Source organism: Phoca vitulina, unplaced genomic scaffold, assembly GCF_004348235.1.
Source record: "Phoca vitulina isolate PV1807 unplaced genomic scaffold, GSC_HSeal_1.0 scaffold4, whole genome shotgun sequence".
Classification (NCBI taxonomy): Eukaryota; Metazoa; Chordata; class Mammalia; order Carnivora; family Phocidae; genus Phoca; species Phoca vitulina.
The window spans coordinates 64838233-64850452 of NW_022589707.1; the positions used below are offsets into that span (position 1 = coordinate 64838233).

A 12220-nucleotide genomic window follows, 5' to 3' on the forward strand; every position below is an offset into this window, starting at 1 on the left:
ACGCACACTCTCTCCCTCCCTCACACACACACACATGCACACTCTCTCTCTCTCCCTCCCTCACACACACATGCACACACACTCTCTCTCCCTCACACACACACATGCACACACACTCTCTCCCTCCCTCACACACACACATACACACACATGCACACACTCTCTCTCTCCCTCCCTCACACACACACACACACACAGCTGGTGTTTATTGCTTTAGTCACTAAAGGATTTAGCTGGACAAACATCACAAAGATGATGACTGATTTAATTGAATTTATGATCAAATGTTTTCCATTGCAGGAAGAGTGGGAAATCACTCATGGGGCAATTTGAATAATTTAAGGGAAGTTCTCTATTTGGCACTATGTTTGTACATCAAGTCTTGAGGGATTAAACACAGCTGAGGCCTAGCAGAGAATTCACATACAGACACACAAGATGTGCTATGTAACAAGGCGACAAGGGCCGGAAAATTGATCCCTTCGTGTTGATGTTTCTACTTACTTATATCTCGTTGATAGTCTAAGGACATCCACACACATATATACTATGAGACTTCAATTGTAAATTGTCACTAGATTCTTTTGAGATCCCCAAAATGTCCAAATGATCTAAACATGCTCTTTTAGGTAAGACAAAAGAGAATTGATTTGGGGGCTGTATGTGTGTCTGTTTATGGCATTTTAAGGTATCTTTGTTTTTGTTGTTAAAGACATAATGAAAGCTATTGTTAAAGTCACTCCCATGATGAATATAACAAGGTAACATGGGATTTGTGCTTTAGGGTATAGACTTGGCTCAATGTCTGAAAGAGAAAGGCCAAGTTACCTTTGTCCCCAGTGATGACAGAGGTAGCAAACTAAGGCCATGCTCCCGGCCTTCATTCATTGTGTTTCTAGGGATAAGTCATTCACCTGCCCCATTTAAAAGCCCCCAAACAGCAAGAATAACTACTTTTGGTCTCACCACTGAAACCCCTGGATCAAGAGGACACCTAGGCCTAGCACAGCTAGTTTGGTCTGACCCATCAGTTCATGTATGAAGAGCCTGACAGGAAAGGTCTAACAGACGCTTTGAACGTGGTAACAGTGTCTGTGGGTTTCTTTCAATCTAATTAGGAAAACTGTCTAGTAGATGTGTTTCAAGACTTAGGATAAATCAGTTTTACATTAATTATGTATAATGCTATTTGTTAACATATCACTCTTAGGAAGGAACTGCTGGGAATGAAGGAATCTTATTTCTACATAAGAAGTATTTTTAAAAAATGATCTCGTGACCAAACAGTTCAGCGTGTGCTCCTAGAAAGGTGTAGTCCAGAAGATGTCTGGGGACCCTGTATAACAGTGGGATTCATGTTCAAGACCGTTGCTTATTGGGAACTGAATGAAATGCCCTGCCGGGCAGGGAAGTACAGGGTGGGCTGAAAAGCAGGAGGGAGGTAAGCTAAGCTGGCCAGTGGTGCCCCATCATTTACACCCATACTTTATCCAATCCTCACGCCAAGGGTTTTAAAGACTGAGAAACTGGGGCTCAGGTTGATTAGTGAGCTTCCTGAACATTATGCCGTTGAGTAGCTGATCTAGGACTGGAATTTGGCCCCTATGATATGCCGACTTCAGGCATTTTCTTGCCATCTGTGCCAATTGAGCTTTTGCAGCCTTCCTTCTTCATCTCTAATCTTCCTTGGTTCACGTCACAGTATTTACTGGCTGTGCATTCTCACAAGGTCAGTAGGACCACCGTCTACACAGCAGATATGGGATGCACACGTCAACATCAAGAGTCTATCAGCTGTATCTTCCCAATGGGTGGAAGTTACACCCAGTTTCATAGAAAGTCTCCCCATATGACAAGGGGAGACTTTCCCTTGTCCAATCCTAATTTTCATGATAATCAACCAAAGGAAAGAATGGAGTGGGTGATAGTGGACACAGAAGATGACATTGTTAAAATCATCTCTTTTTCCAGTGACTTCTTATGTTCACCTTAATTTTGAGGCTGACAGTTCACTAAATTCACATTTTCTTAATCAAAAGAAAAGGATAAAAATAAGTGTTGAGTTTTTTTCATATCCAGTTTTTTTTAAAATAAATAAAGTACAGTAAAAACTGCATTTCTGTTTATGTTTCACTTTCTAAATTGTGGTAATTTTCAATGTTCTGAAGCTGAATAATTAACATACGTACCCACAGGGGTCCATGGAGGCTTATTTAGAAAAACGGAGCCCTCTCAATAGCATCTCATATGGGGCGAAGAAGCAGCTGAGCCTCTATGATATTTTCTGAGTAGAGTTAGGGTAGATCCAGGGGGCCGGGAACAACAGCAGAGAGGTGAAGTCTTGAGGGAGTTCAAAGAGGGGAGAGAGCTGTGTGTCTAAGCCCGAGCAGTTCCCAACAGAAAAGAGCGAGCGAGAACACGAGAAGGAGAAAGGAAGAGAGGCGCTCGCAGCCGGCAGCCCCCCTCGGGAGGGAACAGCATGGCTTCTCGAGGGGAGGGAGGGAAGGCATGTCTGCTTGATGTTCTTTGATACTTCCAATAGTTCCTCTGCAGATTTATTACACTTACCGGGTCCTCCAGCGCTATTATCTTCTCAGTGTTTACAAATAAAAGACAGGGGTGAGAAGCACAAATCTAAAGAAGATCGCTGGACACCTGAGCGCAAAATGCCAAGAGCTCGGAGGCGTGGGGTTTCCACAGCATCAGACGTGCACGCCTCTCCCACGCTGGTTGGCACTTACAGTAAGTGAAGAGTTTACATGTTCATCTACAGCTGTGCTGCCCAATATTAGCTACGTATGGCTCTTCACATTTAAACTAACTCTTAAATTAAGTTTAAAATAAACTTTAAAATTCAGTTCCTAAGTCACACTGGCCGCACGGCAGGTGCTCAGCGGCCGTAGGGGGCTTAGTGGCTCCTGCATTGGGCAGGGCAGATAGAAGAGGTTTTCATCAGCAAAGAAGGTTCCACTGGACAGCACTGATCTAGAGGGGAAAGAAATCTTTGGTCCAAGTTTCAGTTATCTCAGAGGCTATGAACTTTCCGGAGAACAATCCCTTTTTCCCTCTATGGGGGTGGGGGTGGGGTGGAAAATTATTTCTTCCTCATACATAATTTTGAGGATACCAGTGGGAACCAGGCAACACGGAACCGCCAGAGTCAGAGGCCTGTGCTTGTCACCAGATGGGTCAGAGATCAGACGAACCAGACTGTGTCTGACCTGGCGACAGCTGGGACGGCCTCCTCTACTCTGCCTTACCCCATGACTCATCGCTGAATAGGAAACCCCAGTACCCACTTGTGGAAAAGCAGAACAGCCCCCAAGATGTCCACTCACTAATCCCTGAAGCCTGTGAATGTGTTACTTTCTGTGGCAAAAGTGCAGACATAATTAAGGTTGCAGACCTTAAAATAGATTAACCTGGATTATGCAGGTAAGCCTTTGGAAGCAGAGGCAGAAGAGAGGGGGTGGGAGGGGAAGTGAGAGGGCTCTGAGGCAGTGAGAAAGACCCCTTTCACTGAGGCTGGTTCGAAGGAGGAGGGGGCAGCGTGATGAGGAAACAGGTGGCCTTTGCTGGGTGAGGCTCCCTGCTGACAACCGCTAAAGAAAAGGAGGCTCAGGCCCGTGACCACAGGGGACTGAATTCTGCCGACAGCCTGAATGAGCCAGGAAACAGATTTTCCTCAGAGCCTCCAGATAGGGCCCAGCCCAACCGATACTCGACTTCGGCCTCGGGAGGCCCAGAGCAAAGAAACCAGCTGGGCCCACCGAGGCTCCAGCTCGACAGAACTCAGACACCACTGCTGTGGTGTTTCACACCAAGACACTTGTGGTGATTTGTTACGGCAGCCACAGAACACAAACAGCCCCCTGCATATTTTGGAGCGGCAGAAGAACTTCCTCAGCTCACGTACCCTTCTAGAATCTGTTTTGGGAAACAGCGCGAGAAAGCCTAATTCTCTCTGTTGTGCGGCTTTCACAGAATCAGGCAGCCCAGCTGCTGCTGGAAGCTCTGTGCCACTTCAGAAGCATGGCTGGATTTTATTCCTTAATGAGCTGGATGGCAGGAGGAAGGTATTAGCTGCACCAGAAGGGTGTACTCTGGGATGAGGAATCCAACACATAATCCGAAAGGATGAAAAACCATGGCTGTTGCCAGCTCCCGAGCCTGGCACGTACTGCCAATTAGTAAGAGAGAAGATGGATATTTTCTGTCTATCAGAAGGGAAACAAACAAACAAACAAAAACTACCTCGTGCTCAGCAGATAACCAACAGCACGGGGTCTGCCCTTGACCATCACCAGGGGTTGTTATTAATAGCAAACTCTTTGCTACCGCAAGAAACATAAGGACAAGAAATCTGGCAATGGCACAGAATGACAGAGGGTAATTTCCTGGGGGAAGTGGAGCTGTGTGGGACAGGGTACAGATCTCACTAGCAGGGTCCAGACGGGCGGCCGGGAGGCCTGTCATCTCTAGCACTTAGACTGTCGCACATCGGCCCAGGGGAAGCCCAAGTTGATGTGTGTGGTCACCTGCTGTAAACACTTTCCCCAGGACAGAAGTCAGGTTTCTACTCCACCCCAGCTCTCCTGCTGCTAAAAACCTAGACTGGGCATAAATGACATCATTTTCCAGAAAAGATCTCCCCAACCAGGGTTGTAGTGAGAACAAAACAAAATCAGATACTGATGACTTGAATATTGGGGCTTTAAAATTGGTATTTCTCTCCTAAGGTTCACTTTGGCGGCTACAGTCTGAATTGTAATTTTCAATAACACTGATCATTTGACCTCATTGAGCATGTTTTTTTTTTTTTAAAGTTATAAAATAGAGATGATAGTATGTGTCCTGACTACTTCCCAAGATTGTTAAAAAAAAAAAAAAAAGACACGAGGATATGATAACATATATGAAAGCAAATTCTACACTGCAAAAGGCTGCCCAAGTGTTCATCACCACAGCGACCCCGTCACAGCTCTGACTACAGGTCAAGGAGGGTACGTGAGACCTCTGACGAGGTATGTTTCATCTGTTATCACATCTACACCACTGCCACTCTTAGTAGCCAGGTCTGGGCCTCCGGCAAATTTGCCACCTTTCCCTTGGCTAGCTTTCTCTGTGTCCTCCTGGTAGCTGCCCCGACCCATACCTTGGACAGCCCCTGATGCCGTCTGTCTTCCCTGAGGCTCCCACCAGAGCCCGGACCTCTTCCTTCCCCTCTGAAACATCCAGTCTGCAATATTCTAGAAGAACTGCTCTCTGGGAGGTAGCAAGCGGTTTAACAGACTGAGTAAACATCACACCTCCATGATGCTTTCAGGACCTGAACTAGTGATTCATTTCTGTGAAAATGAATGTCCCCAGCGATTTCTCTGAACTGCAACTTTGGGGCCTCCAAACACACCATGTGTGGGTGTCTGAGATCAGGACAGAGACCTGCTTGAATCTGACTAACCAAGTGTTGAAAACTATTTCCAAGGGTGTCATAAGGAATTGCACCCCAGGTAGCCTCCTGATGCTGGGCTCACATCCACAAGCTGGGCAGCGGACGACTGCAGCTCCAGCTCACCCTGGAGTGAAGAGAATGGAATTCCAAAATGTCTGCTTCAGAGCCTGTCATCCCAACAAACCCAAACCTAAAAAAGTGCATTGATGATGTACTGAATAATTTCTTTGAAAATACTGTGAGAAGAAATCTCCAGGCAATAAATAAATTAAAACTGTTACTTTGAAGTAAATAGAATTATAACAAAAATGATCAACAATGGAAAAAAAAATGTGGAAGTGGAGGATGTTAAGACTCTAGCTCAACTGCGCCTCCTAGTGCCAACAGCCGATCTTACATTCCTCTCACATTTCTAAACTAGTTCAGAAGATGAAAGCCCTAACTTACTGTGCAGTATATTATTATTTTAGAAAATCTCAGATCAACTTAGAACAATAAGGCAGAGTAGAAAAACGGGACCTTTCGGTTTCTTGAGCAGGCACTGATTTAAATCTTAATGGAACGCAATCAGATAGGACAATAAGAAAAATAGGGAATCAGCAGCATAAATATATAGAGTGAAGTGTATGTTATTCCTTTAAAAATCATTTTAAATTCATTATGTTTTATGCACATGCACCACAACTATCCAGCAGGTCATCTTTAAAATACGTTTGGAAGTTAATCATTGAATTTGAGAACGTATTCAAGGAAAGTGCAAGAATGCAAAGTTAGAAAACACTTTTAAAACTTCTGAATTAGGGTTTGGGACTGCTGGTACATTCATATATATACAGGTGAATGTCTTCTTCTCTACTCTTGCATTTCCATTAAAGTAGCTTCGTCACAATGTCTCTGTATTTACTACATATTTTAAAGAAGCGATGTTTTCAGTTCTTAGGAGAAATTCAGTCAGACTTATCCCACCAGAGGATTATAAGCTGAATCAGAGCACGTGGATGGAGAAAGCAGGGCAAGGCTGGCCTCCACCTCTTCAAGTCTGTGGACATGCACTGCTTTATCAGCCACAAGTTGTGTTTTCCAAATCTGTCCTCTGTAACTTTGTGGTTTACCCTGGGTTCTCTTTTTGCTCCTTTCAACCCACCACCCACCCCTCCAAATTGTTCAGCTGTTAAGAAGTTCCAAAGCAAGCAAATGTGTTCCTGGAATCCTACCCTTAACATTGCCAGAGAGCGTATACTAAGGGTGCCTCTCTAGCCAAAATAATAAAAAATCTTTTAAGTGGCTGAAATTCTTGGCTGATTGCATATACATGCCAATGTCAGACAACTATAAACAGAGAGATTTGGAAGAAAAATAGAGTCTTTACAACTCCAATGAAATAAAATGGAATGTTTTTGAAGGCGGTCAGAAAACAGTACATGTATTTATAAAATTAAGATGTGTCTCCCTTTAATCCAAAATCCCCTTTAAGCAGGAAGAGTGCACACAAATCATGCATGTCCAGCATAAGGGAATAAAAGGACTTTCTTTTTTTTATTAATATATATTTATCATTCCCAATCCTATAATTAAGATTTCTTCTTTATATTGTCTTTTTGAGTTTAGATATCTGCTGGATCCTTTGATATTTTCCTCCTATCACCGCTTTGTTTCCCCAGAATACTAAAAAATCCTTCAAAGGATAAAATTATGCCCATGGTTGCTGGTATAAATGAAGTCAGGAGGGAATTGTATTGGTGTTACCTAGGGCGGACTCGGCCCCCCAGTAAACTGGCTCACTTGTTACAGCTGTTCAAAGAGACTTGAGGATTCACTTCTCAAGAAATTCTGGCTCTTTTAGGTAGGTTAATGCACCAACTAGCTTTAATAGCTGAGTCAATACGTATTTTTTAAAGATATTGGTACTTAATTTGGAACGGTGACTTACTTTTTAGTAACCTACCTATCTTACATCAACCCATCAAAACTGAATTCAAATTAGTTCTTGCAAATTAGTTCACTTTATTTTGAACCTATTACTGCTGTACAAGAGAATTTACCAATTGCTCTAGTTTCGTAATTCCGCTTGTAGACAAGCAAATGAGTTAGCAGTGATGGAGAAAGCCGGCACTGGCTTAATAATATTTAAATGCAGTTCTCCTGAACCTAAACCACACTCCAAAGTGAGAGATGTTGAAACGTCAATGGCTGCAAAGTCACAAGTCCATTTGCAGGAAGAATCAATAATATAATTAATGTCTCTGAATTCTCAGTTTTCTCTAAATTTCACTGGGTTCTAGTGGGCTAGAGGTTATGGCTTGGCTCTAAGGATTCAGTACATAACACTGGGGTGCCAGAAAGTAGTATTTGTATAATATTTTTAGTGATATTTTATTACTTAGTGCTTTCTGAGATAAATCCTTTAAGGCAACAAAAAAATAAGACTTACGGGAACTTAAAAATAGCATGGTTCTGAACAAGTTATGTTTCTAATTTGAAAATCTTACCTCAAGCTCAGCTTTTAATATTTTTCCTAAAATGCTTTAAAAGTAATCTAATGGTAGAACCCAGTTTATCAGATGCTTTCGAATTAATTCTAGTTTTTTTTAAAGCATATGTAATGTTACAGATTAAAAGAAAGACATTAACTACAATTCTACCAGTTCATTAAAAAGATTTTACATGAAAAAAAAAAAAGACTTTACATGAAAATGTTAAGATTTCCTTCAACCTACTTTGGTTTTGGTAGAAAAATCATAAATCCTACGTTCATAGAAAATGCAAATAATAAGGGCACCTGGGTGGCTCAGTCGTTAAGCGTCTGCCTTCGGCTCAGGTCATGATCCCAGGGTCCTGGGATCGAGCCCAGTATCAGGCTCCCTGCTCAGTGGGAAGCCTGCTTCTCCCTCTCCCACTCCCCCTGCTTGTGTTCCCTCTCCCGCTGTGTTTCTGACAAATAAATAAATAAAATCTTTTAAAAAATGCAAATAATAAATATCCCCAACATTACATCTTAAAGAGAAAACTCTGTTCTCATTTTGCAAAAAATCATATTCTGAAGAATTCTTATTTGCCCTCAAAAGTAAAAGCGTTATTTACTGACTACCCAGCATCTTTTAAGAAAAATTTGGAGATTGCACACAATGCACATAGTTTTAAAAATTTCTAAAACATCAATACCAGAGGATTGCATGTCCTGATTTTCATCAATGAAATGAACTACTCTTGTTGTAACATGATCAACACCTCTCAGAGCAAAGTAGGCATCAGGTCTTAGGTGGTCAGAATGAAGTGAAGTAATGCAAAGCTTGAATACTCTTTCAATTTTCTTTTCTTTTAGAAGGACATGAGATAACCTCGTTTCCCTGGGGTAGAGTACTGTACATGGGTAGAAGCACCTTCTCCGCGAGGCATCCCACTTGTCACTGTGGAATGGTTGAACGAGAAGGGCCATTCATTCATCTGGGCACATGCTTGAGAGCTTGTGGCGTCGGGTAGTGCTGAATACAAGCTACAAAAGCGAACGGCTACAGCGGGTCAGCCGTCTAAGAAGTGGGGTCACGGCCACAAGAGGACAGCGGACGAAATATCATTCAGCATCGTCTACAGACACCCATCTCCCATTTTTTGTAGACTCTTCTAAGTGGATAAGGATTGCCATTTATCTTCCTGGGCAATTTGGAGGTCATTCTAGCTCTGCCCCTCCGAAGGAAGGAAATGGCTATTCTCCACAAATGCTCTGTGTAGATTTGCCAGATATTCCTGTGACTGCAAAGATGGGTTAGAAATTCAATTGCTTTATAAAGAATTGTTTCATAAGATGGTTACCTGGTTGGACAAAACTTTTTGAGCAACTATGAGAGAATGTGTTTGATCATTTAATTAAGGTAGGAACTGTCTACTGTATACAGTGCCTGGTGTATGAAAGCACTTAATTAAAATGTTAGACCGCTGATCAGCCGAGGGAGGGGAGGGGAGGGGTACAAGAGCGGAGGAACACACACAGAATGTTCCCAGCAGAGGGCATGCCTCCCAGAGGAGACTCTAGATACTGAGAGCTGCTTCTTCAAATGGCAAAACGCAAAGCCTTGTGTTAGACAAAAATAATTATCCCAGTGCTCTTCTAAGGATGAACTTAATCAAAATAAACTGCCAAATCTTCCAAATAAACCACCGCAGAGTATGTACTCATTCCATGAGTTCCTCACAATAAGCTGTCCACTGATCTACTGACAATATTTTTATTATAAAAAGGTTTTTTCTTATTTTTTATTTTTATAATTGATGGCATCTAAAATTAAACATGTCATAACAGTAAAAACTGAGGCAATAACACTAAATTTCCCATAGACAAAACTCTGTTATGACAAATTAAATTTTTTTTAAATCAAAGCAGTTCCAGTTACCTTTTTCCCAGCATCATGCTGGTAATATGATCTCCACAACTAATGAGAGTGACTCAATCACTCTGCTTTCCAACTTTCAATGATTTATTAACAGGTTGGCTTGCAATAAAAGACCTCTGAATAACCTGAGAAACCCAGATCTTCAGATTTCATCAAATTTCGAAACCAATAAATGAAACTATTTCAATGAGATCAGATGAGAGAACAGAAATTAAATAAACAAATCACATACATTTCAAGTGATACATGTATTTAGCTTTCCAACAAGACTTAGTGGAACAACAGATAAACTGAAAAAATCTGAAAGATCAATTTTATCTAGCTCCGAGTTTGTCACTTGCATTATTTAGATCAGAATCAGTCATTACATTGTACTTAGATGCTATTTTGCTGTTGCGAAAATATTTCTTGGAATTTAGTTATGAGAAGATTAAGCACAATGAATTTTAGGATTTAGAATTCTGAAGCAACGCCACGTTGCTGTAGGAACCCAAACTCATATATAACAGCATCAGCTTAGGCTGATCACGGTGGCTGGCACGCAGTTAGGGCTTAACGACTATTTAACGGTTAAATGAATGGATGGATGGATACTTGGATAGGCAAATGAAAAATGTCAAGACAAACTTATTTGGAGAGTTTTAAGAACTGAGAGAGAGATTGAGAGAGAAGAGAAAGAGAGAACAAAGACAAACTGTATAAAGACTTACTTATTCCATGCTTGCCTAAGGTTTTTAGAGCTGTACAGGGTAAAGCGTTCTGAAATAAAAGAGAAAAATGATAAACAATCTTTGTTTCAAATGTATACATTACAAGTATGTTTAAAAAAAAAACAACCCTCAACTTTTAAAAAGGTAGTGTTTGACTTAGCCATGGTTATGTCAGTTATGGGAAGTCTTCACCTTCAGATCGGGCAGTTACAAAGAATAAATAGGAAGATCTTAACATTTTAAATAATGAAGCCTTGTTTTCTTTTGTTACGGTGATTTATTTCATAATCCGGTTTCCCAGTAATTATTTCTTAGAATAACTAAGTTTTAATTGGGTCGAAAAAAGAAACACAAATTCCAAGCCTCCAAACTGTAAGTATGTTGAAGAACGTTGACACATCAGTGAAGTGAGAGTTGTTGCTTCCACTGTGAAGACATCTTTGATCCAATACAGTAATGCTGGTTCTCCTTTCTTACACTATTTGGTATTTACATTTTCTTTCTTACATCTATTTGGTTTGGCTCAAAGCCAAACTACCAAAGTCCTATAATGTATATTTACATTTTTCACTGAGTCATCATTATTATATTTTAAAAATTAAGATGTTTATTTTACCAAGTTAAACAATAAAGCAGCACAGAACAGATATTAATAATCTCCTCTCCTGCTCCCTATTTTTGACTCCTGAAGATACAGCAATTGTTAATGGCTTGGGTATGTCTCTTTCCACATATTTCTTTATGTTTATAAATGCAAACCCATTCATATATACACATACAGATACTGTTTTAATTTTTAAAAATGGATTGTACAATGAACAGTCTCTGAAATTTTTTTAATATATAGCAGATAGTCCTTCAAAGCAAGAAAACAGATGTAACAATTGTTTTAAAGCTGTATAATATTCCATAGAATAGAAGTATCATAGGTATTTGACTATTCTCCTACTGGTGACAACGGAGGTAGTTTCCACTTCCTTTCCCCTTAAAAACAATGCTTCAGTACATATCCTCACACATCTAACTCTGTATACTAATGCTTTCATTTCTATTGGGTCGATTTCTCCATATAGAACTGCTTGGTAAATGGTATGCACATTTTACATTTTAATAGATGCTGTCAGATTACTTTTCATTTTCCAGCAATGAAAAAATAATGTCTCTTTATATTATATATCCCTGGAATGCAAGGACAGTTTAACATATGCAAATTAATAAATGTAATACACCACATTAACAGAATAAAAAACAAAAGTCACATGATTATCTCAATAGATGCAGAAAAAGCATTTGACAAAATTCAACATCCATTTGTAATAAAAACCCTTAATAAACTGGGTATAGAAGGAATGTACCCAACACAGGAAAGGGTATACATGACAAACGCACAGCTGATATCATACTCAATTATGAAAGGCAGAAGGCTTTTCCTCTAATGTCAGGAACAAGACAAGGATGCCCACTCTCAGCATTCCTATTCAACATGCTACTAAAAGTCTGAGCCTGAGCAGTCAGGGAAAAAAAAAAAGAAGAAGAAAGAAAGAAAAAGAAATAAAAGGCATCTGAATTGGAAAGGAAGAGGTAAAACTGTCTCTGTTTGCAGATGACATGATTTTATATACAGAGTATCTTAAAGACTCCACCAAAATACTGTTAGCGCTAATAAATTC

At 40.5% G+C, this 12220-nt stretch overlaps 1 protein-coding gene across 4 annotated transcripts in view; it reads right to left on the reverse strand.

Moving 5' to 3' along the window:
- Positions 1–12220, reverse strand: part of CDK14 (cyclin dependent kinase 14) — a 547444-nt gene that overhangs the window by 109387 nt on the left and 425837 nt on the right. For all 4 annotated transcript variants that reach the window (XM_032402204.1, XM_032402206.1, XM_032402205.1 and 1 more), the window contains one exon: positions 10551–10599. In XM_032402204.1, coding sequence (XP_032258095.1) covers positions 10551–10599 — 49 coding nt within the window. The remainder of the gene's footprint in view (positions 1–10550; positions 10600–12220) is intronic.